The 16557-nt window shown below is 31.5% G+C and overlaps 1 protein-coding gene across 1 annotated transcript; it reads left to right on the forward strand.

Moving 5' to 3' along the window:
* The first annotated feature begins 249 nt into the window (after positions 1-249).
* Positions 250-15089, forward strand: LOC147074971 (uncharacterized). The gene is made up of 3 exons (XM_085942693.1): positions 250-322; positions 11935-12158; positions 14492-15089. Exons 2-3 carry the CDS (start codon positions 11965-11967, stop codon positions 14595-14597), a joined length of 300 nt encoding a protein of 99 aa, XP_085798819.1. The 5' UTR covers positions 250-322; positions 11935-11964; the 3' UTR covers positions 14598-15089.
* The last annotated feature ends 1468 nt before the right edge of the window (positions 15090-16557 follow it).

Below are 16557 nucleotides of genomic sequence, written 5' to 3' on the forward strand. Positions count from 1 at the left end.
CTGTCCCGAAATTAGAATCGTCACTATTGCAGACCCTGCGAAGATTTCGTCGGACCAGTTATAATCTAGGGACGCCGCGTATATAAAGCTGCGACGCTGTGTCTACTCAAACAAACGTCCTTGCGACGCCGTGACGACTGCCCAAACCTCAACGTACCTCAGCAGATCACACGCGATATTAATCATCACGGGTTAAAAGTAAATAAAAAATAAGAGTATAAATTCAAAAGTGTTTTTTTTAATTCTGTTTTTGAATTCTGGCGGTAATTTTCGTTTGAATATTTTATATAGTGATTTTCTGCAGGTGTTCTACAGTTCAAAGGTTGGCATTTTATTAATAATACTACATATTTAATCAATTCTGGCTAGCATATAAGTGTTTAAAAAGTATTCAATTACGCAATTTGTATGAATTAATTTTATTTTTTTATCCCAATTATCATTGGTTGTAAATAAAAAGAAATGATTCTGTATCTATATTTTACAATAATCAACCGTAATAATTACGAACCTATGAAGTTTAACAAACACAAAGTAATTGTTATATACAAAAATTAATTAAACCATTAATTAATTAATATTAAAATTACATCCAAATTATAACTGACAAATTGGTTATTTAAATAAATTAAATAATTATGTTTTTAAAATGCATAATTTTGAAAATTCTCAGAGACTATTAGAAACTTTCAGACTAGACACTAATCTTTCACTTGCCGGGAGAGTGTTAAGTCAATCCACCAAGCGTCATTATTGTGAATAATTCATAATAAAAACACTGTCTGAAGTGTTTCAAATTTCCAGCATCTGTCATTTTAATCAAGGCACTACTGCCTTATTAAATCAGTAGATGGTGTCAGGATTTTCTGATCGTCACTTTATTGACTGATGTGAAATTCAGACGGATTTGTTTCAATTTTATTTTCTTACATTTTATAAACTTTTATTATATTCTTATCCCATAAAGGGATTAATTGAACGACTTACAGAACATCTTGGCAAGAAAATAATTTAATTTCATTTATTTATGTCATCACATTGTGGATATTGCACAGTATTAGATCAATACTTCCACATAATGACAATTATATGACAATGTATGACGTAAGAACAGCATTATATTATCGAGTAAATAAAACGGATCTGGTTTTTAATAAATTTTAAAATAACTTTCCAAAGTATTTTTATTTAAACATTTTCCCCTGTATTTATGACGGGATAAAAATATGTATATTTATAAAATTACGTTTAATATATTATCGATATCCGAAATAATTTGGCTAATTGATGCCCTCACTAAGGCTCATTTATTAATATAGCTTTCTCGTCTACGTTAATTTAATAATTACACAAATTATTATTAGACACGTCTGTATAAAAACTATAACAAAATATTGATTTCAATACCAATTTAGAAGTAAACGTCTAGTTATTTTTCTCAAATTTATCCCAAAAATTGTTGTAAAAAATATGGGTACCAACCTAATTGTTGTAATTCATACTTAAAATTTGTTTATTTACATTTATTGTAATATTGTTATTTTAAAACGAATACGATTTACGTACAAATTCATTTACAGTATTTTTATGTATGTAACTACGAGACGGCGATATCATTTTAAACGGAATATGAAAAAAATCTTCAATATGTATCTACAAACGTACGCAATGAAAAATGGTCTACTGGTTTCCAAAATATAGAATAGTTCTTTACAATTCAGTCACTCATGGCATAACAAAAGATTTTAGCATGTAACTTTTCGCTCTAGAGACTGGATATTGGATACAGGTTGATTGCAAAATTAGTGAATAGAAAAAAAAACCACAGTATATTTTTGGGAGTCACACGTTCTAATCAGAGCTGTTAGAAACTAATTTAAATGTTTAGTCCCATTGGAAAAATCAAATGGGGTTGGGTTCCATCAAATCAAAAATCCGGTTCTTAAAAATTAACTGATTTTAAAACTCAAAAAGTGGATGTTTGTACTATTTTATTATTAGATATTATTATCAGATGGAGTATATTATGTACACCACAATTAATGTCGATAATCAACCAACACTGAAAATTTCGGAACCCTGTAATTTCAAAAGGGTTCCGGTTCCGACCAAGGTTTTAAAATAAAGTATTATCGGGATTCCGGGCTTCGTTTCCTGGTTTTTTCAAATTCGAATGTTAAAGAAAATAGCATATGCGACTAAATACATCGACCATAATATAAGCTAATAACCATTTATTATATATTACGATATCTTCCGATTATGGAGTTCCATTTGCTTAATCTTAGTGTGGACTTATTTTGTACGTGAATTAGGTATACCATATTTTTCTCAAACTAAATTATTTTCCTTCAATCACACTGTACGTACAAAGAAACGGGAAAAGACGTGTTTTCAATGAGTTTGTTTCGAAAAATGGTCGAATTTTCTATGGCAAACCTTTTTGAAGTGACGCAGCGTAATTTAGGTACATACCTCTAAAAATGGCAGAATAATTCAGAAAATTCACATAAATCACGGGAATAAACTTGAAGTGTTTTCATCCACAAGTGTTTCATGGTTAAAGGGGGCTTTATGAATACATCTTCAAACTTTTTAAATAGTGGTATCTGTCATAAATTAAATATTTACTTCTAATACTATAAAATATAAATATGTTATATAATTTAAAGTTGTTGTTCGGTCAGATCTATCAAAATCATATATGAAAATTGACCGAAATCCGATGGATACAAGTTCTGGGGTATTTTACAAGTATTATGTATTTCCCTTCACGTCATAAACGATTTAAATTTTTAATTAAACGAAAAGCGTTACGACTTTGACGGTTCTACGGTTGAAATCCTCTAGCGTAGACCCTCTACGGTGAAGGTTCAACGAAATAAAAAAATCCATTGTTAAAGTATAGGTATCTATTATGACAACCCTATTATTTTTAAGTATTTAATAATTTAAAAAAAAATACTTTCAATTACCTAATCGTAATAAAAATATAGCAACGTTAATTTTGGATGAAATTCACATAGTAACGTCTACATCGTCACTTGAATTTATTCTAAAAAGCACGTTATCCAAAGATGTTTTTAAAATTTCGTCATTGAAAGGTATTGTAACTCGAGACAATTTGATTAAATTAAACTTTAGAAATCGCACTTACAACAGCTTAGAACTGGCGTGACGAGTTCTAATTCATTAAGTAACTATGATGTCAAATTATCTTAATGTGACATAGCATGTGTCTAATAATTTAACATAGTATCTCTACTAAAGTATCTAATCGGTGCTGTACACATCTCAACAGGTAGGTAAAATAATATACCAACTTTATCAAAGTTGTAAAAGTATGAATAATTTAACATTATTTTCATTCAACGTAGCACCCTTCTCTTTTCTCTCTGCATCATAGGTTTTTGCATAATATCCTAATAAATAAAACGTTTGAGGGGGTGTTGTTTAAATTAAAACTGATATTAATTAAAATTTTGAATATATAGGTATTTAGAATAAATATACAAAAAAGGTTTAAACATTTTGGTCAAAATACACTAAACAATGTATTCGCATCGCTAGTATTTATTTATATATATGTTGAGTAAATTCTAAAGTAATTAAGTTATTATATAGATATCCCTGAAAGTAAATTTCATAGAAACTACACATTTTACGTATGTTTCGGTAATGACATGTACTGTTTGTATAAAAATAATCAAACCGCCTAAACCTTTGGCGTATACATAATATAATATGATTATTTGAATATTCACACGTATGTGTATTTTAAATGTTTAGAGTGAACATACCGTATCAAACACCGCATTTAAATAGTATTTTGACTTTTACTATTGTTTATAAAACATGGTCACCGAATAATGAATACACAAGTCGCAGTAGTTAATGATTTCACGGGAATCCAATCATAGTTTTTCGAGCTTATTCCTATAACAAAAACTATGTAACCTTCCGAATTTTCCATAAAATATTAATTGAAAATAATATATAATACCGAAAATGTTGAAAAAATCTTCAACTCTATCTTTTATAAGATGTACCTATTCCAAATATTTTATACTTATTTAATATCTTATACTAATTTCATTTTTTGGTTTTTATTATATTAAATTTATAAAGTATTTCGTTAATTGACGCAAAAATGAAAACCTGATTTTTTTTGTATTTAATTTTCTGAAAATAAACCTAAGTAAATTATCAAAAAACGAGAAAATTGTGATATCAACTATAATTTAAGGGCCCACATGCTCAGCGTAGGTCAAAATGGAGCTTTTATGGAATTTTCAGAGCATAACCCTGGACATTCCTTAAACGTTGTAGATAATCTATTTATATAATTTTGAAGCCTTATTATCCTTTATATTTATTTTAAACATTTGATGACTTCATAAAGTATTTTTATTACATAAAATAGTATTCTTTTAAACTTCTCGCTCTAATTTTTAGAATATAGTCATATTTCAGTACATCCATGTGCAGTGGTGTTAAGATTTTTTAGATTTATTAATTTTTAAACGCATTTACAAAACCATAAGTAAAATTAATGTTAACATTATATAGTGACATATTTAGGATAAAAAATTATATTTTATAATCTTTGTGATCCCAAATTTGACGAGAATTGGGCATTTTATTGTTCAAAGCACATTTCATACGTCTAAAAAATCTTAACACCACTGCACATGGATGTACTGAAATATGACTATATTCTAAAACATTAGAGCGAGAGGTTTAAAAGAATACTATCTTATGTAATAAAAATACTGTATGAAGTCATTAAATGTTTAAAATAAATATAAAGGATAATAAGGCTTCAAAATTATATAAATAGATTATCTACAACGTTTAAGGAATATCCAGGGCTATGCTCTAAAGATACCATAAAAGCTCCATTTTGACCTACGCTGAGCATGTGGGCCGTTAATAGAAAATATCTGTACCTGTATAAATCGTACAATATATGTTTAATTGCATTACTTATAAATTGATAATGGAAAAGCTTCTTTGAGAAATTTTCAAAGAGTTAAAAAGTTAGTTACCCTGTACCTAATGTAATATTTATTATTAAGTTATAATGAAATGGATATCCTCTTTGTCAAGTTTTAAATATATCAGTACCTACCTGTACTTGGAATTATTCATATCATTTTGTACCGATAAATTGTTGAGTATTATTCTAGTTTCACAAATTAAATTACTATTTCCACTTCATCGCTATAGCGTAGGAGATATAATACATTTTTTATGAGGAGATAATGTAATAACGAATCTCATTATTAATTTTAAATTATGGTTTTTAATTACCTACTTGATAATATTAAATTTGTCTTTAGGCGTTTCAAATTGTTTGAATATATATTTTTATAACCGTGATAATAGTTGAGAAATTACTTTAAAAAAACATTCATTTATCTTTTGAAATCTTGACAGATGCGTGAATGATTGAGTGATGGAAAAATATGCACAGTTACATATTATGGTAATTCCTAAATAAAAACCTAATTGAAGTGAAATATTTAGATATTGCAGACACTGAAATAAACAGTTTGCTAAACTATAATATTTATTTTCACCAATCACAAAATCAAGAACATTAATCTTTAAATCCTCAGGTTGAAAATTATGCCTGAAACTCCAATTCCCAAACCAAATATTGTGAACATTTGTAACAATGTAAAAGAAACTAGATCTTTTTTTACCTGTTCGATCCTAAGATCATACGGGCCTCCACAGAGTAGATGTTGTGTCAATAGAATTAGTTTTTATGAGCAATGGATGTTAGCCACTTGCTCAACCTGTTAGGTCCTTACGCCTACCAAATACACATTAAAAACAACAATTTCCCAGACCCGGGCTTCAATCCCGGAATTATAAGATTGACGCGGAACCGCTCGGCCAACATGACGTTAATGAAGTAGGTGAACCTGCAGATATATCTGTAGCATCAAAATAATGACGTCCATCCTGCGACGGCTAACCGAAGACCGCAGAGTTACGAGTCTTGCGGTTTAGAAGATTAGCCACTTCCACTGATAAGAAAGTAATACATGACATAAAATACGTATATATATATTGCAATTTTTTCTATAATACCTATATAATAAATGAGTACTTCACGTGTGTCAATGCCGTGTGCCCTTCTTAAAATGTCGGGTATGCTAACATTTGATTGAGCAGGCATTTGGTTACAATCTACAATTTTAAAGCTGGTTTTAATAAATAATAATTAATGAAATACAACTTAAAATTAATCGTAGATAAATGTAAGCTATTCCCAGTTATGTTATAAGTTCACCTAAAGTCGGTTCCGGCTTAATGCACATAGGGGAATACAACGGCAGTTAATACGTGCCTAATTACGTCTTGATCAATCTATAGATACAACTTTGCGAGTAAGCTTCTAGGCTTCATCAGGCGACAAGCCAAACCATTCAAGAATCCAAATGTGATACGTACACTCTATGTCTCGTTAGTGCGTAGTATTCTAGAATATGGGTCGATTATTGTGTGTCCTTATGAGACTATAAGCTTATTTTAGAACGCGTCTAAAATAAATTTCTTTGATATCTTTCTTTTAAGACATCTCTCTTGAATCTCGTAGGTCTCTTCTGCTCTTGCATTTTTTTTGCCTGTTATTGCGAGGGATGGTTTCCAATCCTGGTGTCCTAAAAATTTGAACTTACATGCGCCTGTCAATTACCTACGTAGTCGCAGCCATGATTTATTCTGGATCGGAACCTAAGCCTATCAGGCACCATTAGCGAGGGGTGCAAGCAGTGACGTCCCTAGACAAAATGCCGCCCCTAGGCAGCGCCAAATTGCCGCCCCATTATTCATACAGTATTTTTTTTATCATCCTTTCATGACTCCAATATCTAAGAAATATGTTCTACTGTAATGATGTGTTTAGTTTGAGATCGCAAAGGTTTAGGCATTATTAAATCGATAATCGATGACGGCGTGACGCTTCGATACAAACTAAAATCGTGGACCGGAGGGGTAGGTGAGACGCTCTGTAAGAGGAGGGTGCATCTTTAAGTTCGACGACCAACGCAACTTCCATGCATACTGGTTAATAACTAAGACTGTAATTCATAAATTTGCACGTGTCGTTTCTGGTCACCAAGGACGTCGAAGGGCAACGGAAGTAAACTAGACATCGCGAACCCAACAAAACCAGGGAGCTGATTTTTTAAAATAATAATAGGTATTTATATATATTCCACATGAGTCTCCTCGATTTGCCGCCCTTCAAGTAACTGCCGCCCCCAGGCGACGCTCAATCTGCCTACCCCCACGGGACGTCACTGGGTGCAAGACTAGTCAATGCAATCCCCAAATACGTAGATATTTTTGGTGACGTGCTATGTATTTTGTATTTTATTTTTATGTATAAAATTGTACTAATGTTTATTATTATTATTAAATATATTCTATCCTTCTCTCTTGTGAGGGTAATTTTGGTTATACTGTAAATCTCATGTCGTGAACGTCTTGATTTTGGATTTGTTATGTCCACAATGTTTTGTTTTCTTAAATAAATAAATAAATGTTATGATTTTTTTTTTAAATATTGTCCGAGAAAATAAAAAGATAATTATTTTATGTAAACAATACATCACTTTTGCCGGAGAATATTTTTATCATAAGCCATAATAATTGTATTTTCTTATAATTAATGAAAGATAATATATCGATTTTTTTTTTGTCATAAATTCTCGTAAACTTACGACAAAAGTACAATTTTATAAAATATAAAAGATTATAATAACAATACATCAGGAAAATTTTTCATCTTTCAAATACGGTAGAGAGGTAAATTTTAATTTTTTTTTTTTGATTGTCTTTGATATTACGTCGACAACTTTTTTCAGGTATGCCTTTTATATATTTGTAATCTAATTAATTATAATTAGCCTGAACACGTGCCTATTTATTTTGCTGTCTGTTTTAAGAATATGGACAGCGTCTTTAATTAAAAATTGATTTATCGAAATGATGTAAAATATTTTTTCCCACCGTAGAGCAGCGCTCGGAATCTTTGCTCGCTTTTCATGGCTTGATTGAATTTTCTCAATGTTCATAAATATTGTTTTTTAAGGGTATACCTCAGCTGAGGCATGGTCTAAAAAGATCGTGACTAGGCGATGCGCGGATTGTGCAAATGACGCGAGCCGAACGAAATATAATTTGTCATAAAAATTCAACATGCGTCCTTTTTATGTTATGTTTATTATTATATTCGTAATAATAATGGTATATTCATTGACATGTTTTCTTTTTCAAATACATGCGGAACGTTTTTAAGCCATCTTTACACGATTTAAGAATATATTCGTCCGACGCCATCACAAAACAAATTGACGTGCAAACAGGTCGACGATCGCTCTCCAAATGGCAACGCGGCCCAAATTTCGTTCCACATACAGTTGAAAATTATTTGCCGTTTCACTTATGTACGCTCTTAATCAATTGGAACTAATGTATTGAGCGAATTACTATCAACCAACCCTCGTAACAGTCTCTAATATCACCTCACTGCTGAAATCAGAACAAAATTACTAATTGGTATTTATTGATTTAGAAATCGGTTACATTTAAAAATGTTAAAAAATATCTTCATTAAAAAAACAAAGTACGAAAGTAGAACAAAAAAAGGTTAATTATCCATTTTTCTGCTTTTAATAATACTAACAAAAGTCAGTTTACGATCAAAAATTATCATAAGTTTCAGTGACTGATGATAGAGACATGTATAGTACGATATTATAATATTTGTTAAAATTGTAATAATATTATATTATTTAACATTTTACGAATACCGAAAAAGAAAGCGACAATTAGTTATATCAAATGGCTCATGGACAGAATAAGCACTCGTGGGAATGATACGATTCGACGCTGCTGAGTGGGCACAACCAAGTGGGCGCCGTTGACTGAGACAAGTGGGCTCTGGGACAAGTAGGCGCCACACAGTCGCTTGAAATGTGCAAAGTAATAGTCGTACATTACGATATGATACAGAAAGTAGACAACGAATTTTAATAGATTCATATCTACATAGAAGTTGTAATACATTTTGCGCTTGATATATTTTTACTGTGGATTTATAATCATTTTGCCTAACGCTGTTTTTGAAAGATTTATTTTTATAAACAGCGTCAGTCAATGATTATCTATCCACAATAAAAATATATCAAGCGCAAAATTTATTAAAACTACTAAGTGTATAGACATTACATTGCATTCGAGTGTGCAGCGCCTATTTGTCCCGGTGCCCAGTTGTCACAGCACCCAATCATCCCGGGGCCCACTTTCCCCTACGCCCAATCAGTCACGCCTATTTAGCGGCGCCCACTTGGTGGCGCCGAATCGTCCTACAACCGTACTCACTGTGTGCCTCGTTTAACATCGGATAATATAGCTACGTGACACATACTATTATCCTTTTTGAAAGCACGCTGTTTATTTTTCAATAAATCATACTTACGATATCAATAATTACCAAATTTAATACAATTATCGCAAACGTGGGATTCACTATTTCGTTATCGGTATAATATAGGTAAATTAGAAAATTCTAATCTACTCGCATCAATCAATCGGATCAGAAAATGTAAGCTGACTTGACACGTTATAAAGGTTGTTTTTTTAGAGGTATAGAACTTTGAAATGGAATAAAATAAAGATGACTTTTTATATTGACATGAAATTTACTTTATTCGAAAGATGCTCTTCTGGCATTATAATTTAAATATGACTTCTGGCATATGACCGCCACGGCTGGCTCGGACGTAGTCTAATCTGGAGGTCCAATTTTCGATGACTTTTTCCAACATTTGTGGCCGTATATCGGCAATAACGCGGCGAATGTTGTCCTCCAAGTGGTCAATCGTTTCGGGCTTATCGGCGTAGACTAGCGACTTCACATATCCCCACAGAAAATAGTCAAGCGGCGTTAAATCGCACGATCTTGGAGGCCAATTCACGGGTCCGAAACGTGAAACTATGCGGTTACCAAACGTTTCCTTCAATAAATCAATTGTGGCACGAGCTGTGTGACATGTTGCGCCGTCTTGTTGGAACCACAGCTCCTGCACATCATGGTTGTTCAATTGATGAACGAAAAAGTCGGTAATCATGGCTCTATAGCGGTCACCATTGACTGTAACGTTCTGGCCAGCATCGTTTTTAAAGAAGTACGGACCAATTATTCCACCAGCCCATAAAGCACACCAAACAGTCAATTTTTCTGGATGTAACGGTGTCTCAACATACACTTGAGGATTATCATCACTCCAAATACGGCAGTTTTGTTTATTGACGTATCCATTCAACCAAAAGTGAGCTTCATCGCTAAACAAAATTCGCTTATGAAAATCGGGATCAACGGCAATCTTGTTTTACAATAAATTTTCACAATTTGGAAGCGTTGTTCAGGCGTCAGTCTATTCATGTTGAAATGCCAAACCAAACTAAACATAAATCACTTAACAGCTGACAAAATGGCCGCCAATTAAAAAAGTGCTGCCAGCTTAAAGTTCTATACCTCTAAAAAAAACACCCTTTACAATAGTTAATAATTATATTAACGGTCGAACAGATTTGCATCAGGTATTCTGTTTTTGGTTAATAGGTAGGTACATTATAGTTTCCTAGCGAGATATTTAATGTAAATGGCACATGTTTCAATGTTCAACGGTTGGGATTACGGTCATTTATCGAATCTCAGCGCATTATCTAAGTGCTTTGGAGCAATTTTCAATTCTATAAAACCAATAATATCCTTGAAAAGGAAATAATTATGACAATAATCACCACAATTTTACAGCATCCCTTAGGTTTAATAAATGGTCTTAAATGGCAATGAGACAATGAATATATAAATTACGTCGTTTGTCAAAATCCGCTTTATGATGGTCAAAGACGAAGGATCTTTTAAAATTTAAGAAGTCAAAATTGTCAATTACTTACCACTTAATCTTGAGATTTTTATAGATCAGCCAAACATCAAACCATTTTCGTGTATCCAAAAGTTTCTGAGAGAATGTAACCTAACTTTACCTGCAAGTATAATTTTATAATACCACATGGTTGAAGTCATCATGTAATATATTTTTTTTATATAGTCTCATATAAATGTACCTACCTAATAACAGTGTACGAGTATTTATGAATGATCAGCTAAATAAGTCTAAGCACAGACTTCTTATCCTAATAAAAAAGTACATACAAAGGATTTCATGGGATTAGTATTGATCAATCCTCAGATAATGTGATGTTATGGCCGTTTTTTTCTATCTGGTAACGGCATATTATGTCTGCCTACTATAACCTTTAAACTTTTGGTTACCCTCCAATATGGAACAGAGAGCTACAAGTTATAGTTTTACTTCCGGGGTAGAGTGGTAAATGATACCACGTAGTTTATTCACACGCGGTTAGGTTACATGATATGTCGATCTTATTTTTATTTAAAAAAAAAACTTAACCATTATAATGTACCTACTTGTTTAAAACATACTAAATTATAGACGAGAGGCTAGGAGGCTGGTATAATATTAATTTCTCCTAATCTACTAATCGAAAATGGTGGGGTTACATTTTTGAAATCGTTCTTAAAAAATAATACAGCCCCTCATATGCCTTGAAGATGTATTATTTTGTTGGTAACACTGTCCACTAAAAACAAACACAAGAAATCTCACATTTAGTGGAATTTCTTTGATTGACAATTTGATGACTGGCGTTAATTTAATGTTATATAGAGTTTTAGAGATAACTGTAATAGGTATATTACCGTTTTATGTAAAATGTAATTCTGCCAAGAAAATGCCAACTCTTATTACGGTAAGAAAAAATAATCGGAATTTATGTTTACCTGATCCGTACGAATTAACTCGCCCATTAACTTTTGTATTTCAGATACAGCACCAGAAGGAGGAAATATCCACGATGATTTCCTGTAGAATGTTGTTCGCCGTGACTTTAACCACAATAGTGGTTTGCCAACTCATCTCTATGGCATCATCGTCCCCTGCAGAAATGTCTCAGCGCTCTGCGAGAGCCGAGAAGTTCATGGACTCTTCCGAGGGCCACGACTACGTCAGGAAACTCATAGCACAATACTCCCCGAGGACCGGAGGAAGGTTAGAATATAATGTTATCGAACCACCAACATAATGTCTTATTGTTTTATAAAAACTTGTAAACTAAAACTCATTATATATTTACATAATATAACGTTGATTGGTCACACCAAGCTCTCGTTGAGAATTATAACAAAATGATAACAGTGCTTTAGCTTAGAAAGCTTCTTACTAGTTTTTTTTGTATACTTACATAATTTGACTGCGAATCGCTGACATATTGCGTCTTCTCTTCTCAGTGAGGATCTGTTTTTCAAGCCCTCTCTTCAATTCTGTTACGTAAAGAACTTTACAATTTTACCGAGCTCTTTCATCTTCGCCTATGCTAAGGTACATTTTAGTACCTACCTCAACGTTTTCAAAAATACATTTGTAAGTCGCAACTCTACTCTGTATCACTCAATTTTTGCGCATTTTACTGATATTGGAGTCGCTTAGAATCATAACTCACATATTCCAAAAATCGTGTTTGGAGATAATCGCAAAAAACCACCAGAGCACTATTTTTAGTAATTAGAAGAAAAGTATTGAACACACTTGAATATTAATGAGAGAGTCGATTGACATTACTTTTTGTATACATATAATATTCCTAAGGTTACAGGAAGCATTTAAAAAATTTATAATGTGAGTTTTGACACCAACTTTGTGAATATGTGAGTTATGACCCCAAGGTGTAAGAATAATGTGAGTTTTGATTCCAAGCTACATAAATATTAATACATGTAGATTGTAGATGCATCATACTTTTTATACAAATTTGGTAGGAATGATTGGATTTTTGAATAAAACTAATTATTGTAGGACATTCTGTCATATTTTATTTTGTTCTTACATAATCATTAGCAGTAATTATACATTTTATTCTAAATAATATTATATTATCTTCATCCTAATGTGACTCCAGACACTGAATTTTATTGATATCATATTTTTTTATGATCAAATTCTTGCATTCTTCTGATTGACAACGATTTGCAAAGATTAGCTCCTTTCTGATGTGTACATAAGGGACATTATAGGCATTCCACTTGCCTCGTACCTGAAACCAAAATAAAACAAACCAACTTAATAAACCCTTGGAAGTATTTGCCCTTTATTGTGGAACAAAAGGAATACGTAGATACCTACTAATATATAATTAGCTTTTGGAAAAAATAAGTCTCACTCATTGTAAAGTTTATTTTAATAACTCAATGGAATATTTTATATGTATGCATGGTCATAATATTAATATATCATTAAATCATTGAGCTGAATTTATTTCACAGTGTCATTGTACAAAGTAATAAAATAACTAATAATACATACCAAGTTAACATAATATTATAAAATCGTTCAAATGTGTATACTAGTTGAAAACAATTTTTACAAACTCATGTGACTCATGTCAAACAATAGAGCCTATAGATTCAGAGAAAATTGACTGGCAACAGCCAATGACAAATTCTTTAAAAGTTTTAATTAAGTTACTTAGACTTAGACTTTTAAGAATAATTATTAAACTTTATATTTCATACAGAAGATATTCAATTCAATTCAAAGGAAATTCAATATCACATTTTGGTACTGACCTGTCAATCTTGGCATTATTTTTCTTCCAGTTTCAGGATACTTTCCTCTCTTCCGTACGACCCCACCTGTTACTGGGGATACACTTATATCCATATTGAAATCTATATTATCTTTAGTCAACTTTTAACAAATAACGCCGAAATTATCAAACACAATGACTGCACAAGTGAACAGCAACTTCTTTTTGAGATGCAAAATCCGCCATGACACTTTGAGGAATATAGCTCTCTGCTTGGTTAGAAAGGCCTTGGAGTCAAAACTCACATTATTCTTTGAATTATGTGAGTTTTGACTCCAACAGTGAACTTTGTCAACGATTTTCACACAGCTTAAAGTGACTTTTGATACCCAACTATTTTCTGTATTATTGGCATATTTAACTCAAAAACGACAAAAATGCAAAATGTGAGTTATGATTCTAAGCGACTCATTTGTGCGTCCTCGTGTATATCATATTCATCGCAGACCTGCGTATCGCTTCTCCCTATGAGGAAATCAAAACTTTTTTACCCATCATGTGGACTCAATATTAACATAAGCTAATTTATGGTCATCGAAAAATCAGAGTACCGGATATGAATAAGGTAGAATTCATTTTCTACTTGTTTGATGATGCTTTCCTGCAGTGGGAATCAACTCACGTACTCTGGAAGAATTTCCTTGTGTACTTATTCCAGTCGAAAAAAATCTGAGATCCACCGATATGGCGTACCTGTTTGCCGAACTTTTAATTAAGTTTTATTATTTTTTCATTACAGATTCGGCAAGAGATCGTTGCAGACAATTTTACAACGAAGCTATTTCCCTCAGCCCGATCAAAACGACATGGATATTTTGGACTACCTCTCACAACAATCTAACTAAACGCACCCTAAAGCTACGAACTATTACCATTTTCATTTGGTCAAATATTTTTCAGTCATTTGATTAACTAAGTTTTTCCGGGTTTGAAAAGAATGTGTCGTAAATTGACTTACACGTGCATGGATTTACTGCGTATTATCGCGGACATAATAAAAAAATGCACGTGTAAACACGTATCATCGTGTAAGTTGCCAGATTGCATTTATGGAACAAAAAAAGTTCAAAAGCTTCTGAATTTTCACGCGACAATTGGACTGTGCGATATCTGCGCCTGCGCTGTAAAACGATAGTGGCGAGCCTGTTTGTCTTTTTCCAAAACTTTTAGTATAGGTACATATTTCAAAAAAATGTATACCTAGTTGAAAGTATACCTACGTACATATCTTTTTTATACATCCACACATGATTTGTAGGAACAAAAAAAAAATAAGACACCAGAATACCTGTGGAAACTATTGAAAAATTATGACCAAATGGACATGAGACTCCGCGTAATATTATTATGTAACTACACACAAATATAAAAAAAACTAATCACAATATACATATCTAATGTTTAAATACATTAATAAAATGAATAAAATATGAAATGAAAAGACGAGCAGAAAACAACGTACATATTATGCTTCATAAATATTATTATGTATTAACATTTTTATTTTTATTTTCTAATACCTCTCTATGACATATCGATGGTGTTTCATACGAAAAAAAATTATTCTGACTTACTGCTTTCCATAATATATTCCCATTTGTCTCAGTTTTATAGGGAAAAATACCCTTATAATTAAAAGAAAATAGATAATTTAATTGGGAGTGTAAACATACCACTATACATTTTAAAACGTGTGCTGTGTATGTGAGATAATGCACTAGTTCAGGGGACGGTTGACTATTATAGCTGGCGAGACACTCTTTGGTATACGCTCGCGGTCTTTCAAAAATATTGAATGTATAAATAAAACTACATAATAATAAACACACATCATTCTTTAAAATTATAATCATTTACAATATCAACAATACCATTTTGTTTTAAATTTAGTTAAGACATTTTTATATTCGGGAAATCTATTTCACTTAATATAATTATTGTTATCGATCGTACTTATAATTTTTTTTTTAAAGAATTTCAATTACTGTGTTACATATTATTATTTAGCTATTCTGTATCAAATGTTTGCCAAACCTTCGCTAGGTTATTGAAGTGTCCCATAATAATTACGAAAATGGAGCATAATAATATAACATAACATAATGAACTAATACTAAGCTGACAATATCTTTTCGTTATATTTACGTTTTTTGACAACACGAGTAGGGATTGTAATACCGGTATTTCAAAACCGGTATCTCAGTATTTTTCCATATGAAAATACTGGTTTTAAAAACCAGATATATTCGGTATTGAAAGTGGAAACAAAATGTATTACTTAACGTAGAAGGTTTAACATGACTGTATTTTTGTCGGGTTACGCGATGTCTGGTTTACTTCCGTTGCCCTTCAATGCCCTTGGAGACCAGCAATGGCACGAGCTATAAAATATTAATATTTTATAGAGGTTTATATATATATATATATATATTGATAGATACTTCTGTTTTTTCCATATATTTCACAAAAACCATTTTTTCCATATATTAGTATTTTCATTTGGTATTGCAATCCTTAAACACAAGAACATTTTTTAGTAAGTAGGTACTTCAAATGTTGTATTATAATTTTAACACTGTGATTTATCAACATTATTAGTCAAACGATGGTTTAATTATTATTCATCATTATATTGTAACTTTGGTTAAGTAGTTAAAATAAAATAGAAATAGATAAAAGGAAGATCACTATCAAATAAAAAAACATAGCAAACACAAATTAGTACTTGTCATATTTTTTTTATTTTTTATCAATTCCTGTTTTCTCTTGTTTTCTCACGTCTTATATTTAAAACATCGTGTAATG

Source organism: Rhyacophila brunnea, unplaced genomic scaffold (assembly GCF_057557595.1).
Source record: "Rhyacophila brunnea isolate RB1 unplaced genomic scaffold, BYU_Rbru_1.0 scaffold_15, whole genome shotgun sequence".
Lineage (NCBI taxonomy): Eukaryota > Metazoa > Arthropoda > Insecta > Trichoptera > Rhyacophilidae > Rhyacophila > Rhyacophila brunnea.

What these genes read in the sequence shown, in the direction of transcription:
- LOC147074971 (XM_085942693.1), top strand. Translation starts at nt 11,965, where the DNA reads ATGATTTCCTGTAGAATGTTGTTCGCCGTGACTTTAACCACAATAGTG. An exon ending in TCCCCGAGGACCGGAGGAAG is followed by an intron (nt 12,159 to 14,491) that starts GTTAGAATATAA and finishes TTTTCATTACAG; the next exon opens with ATTCGGCAAGAGATCGTTGC.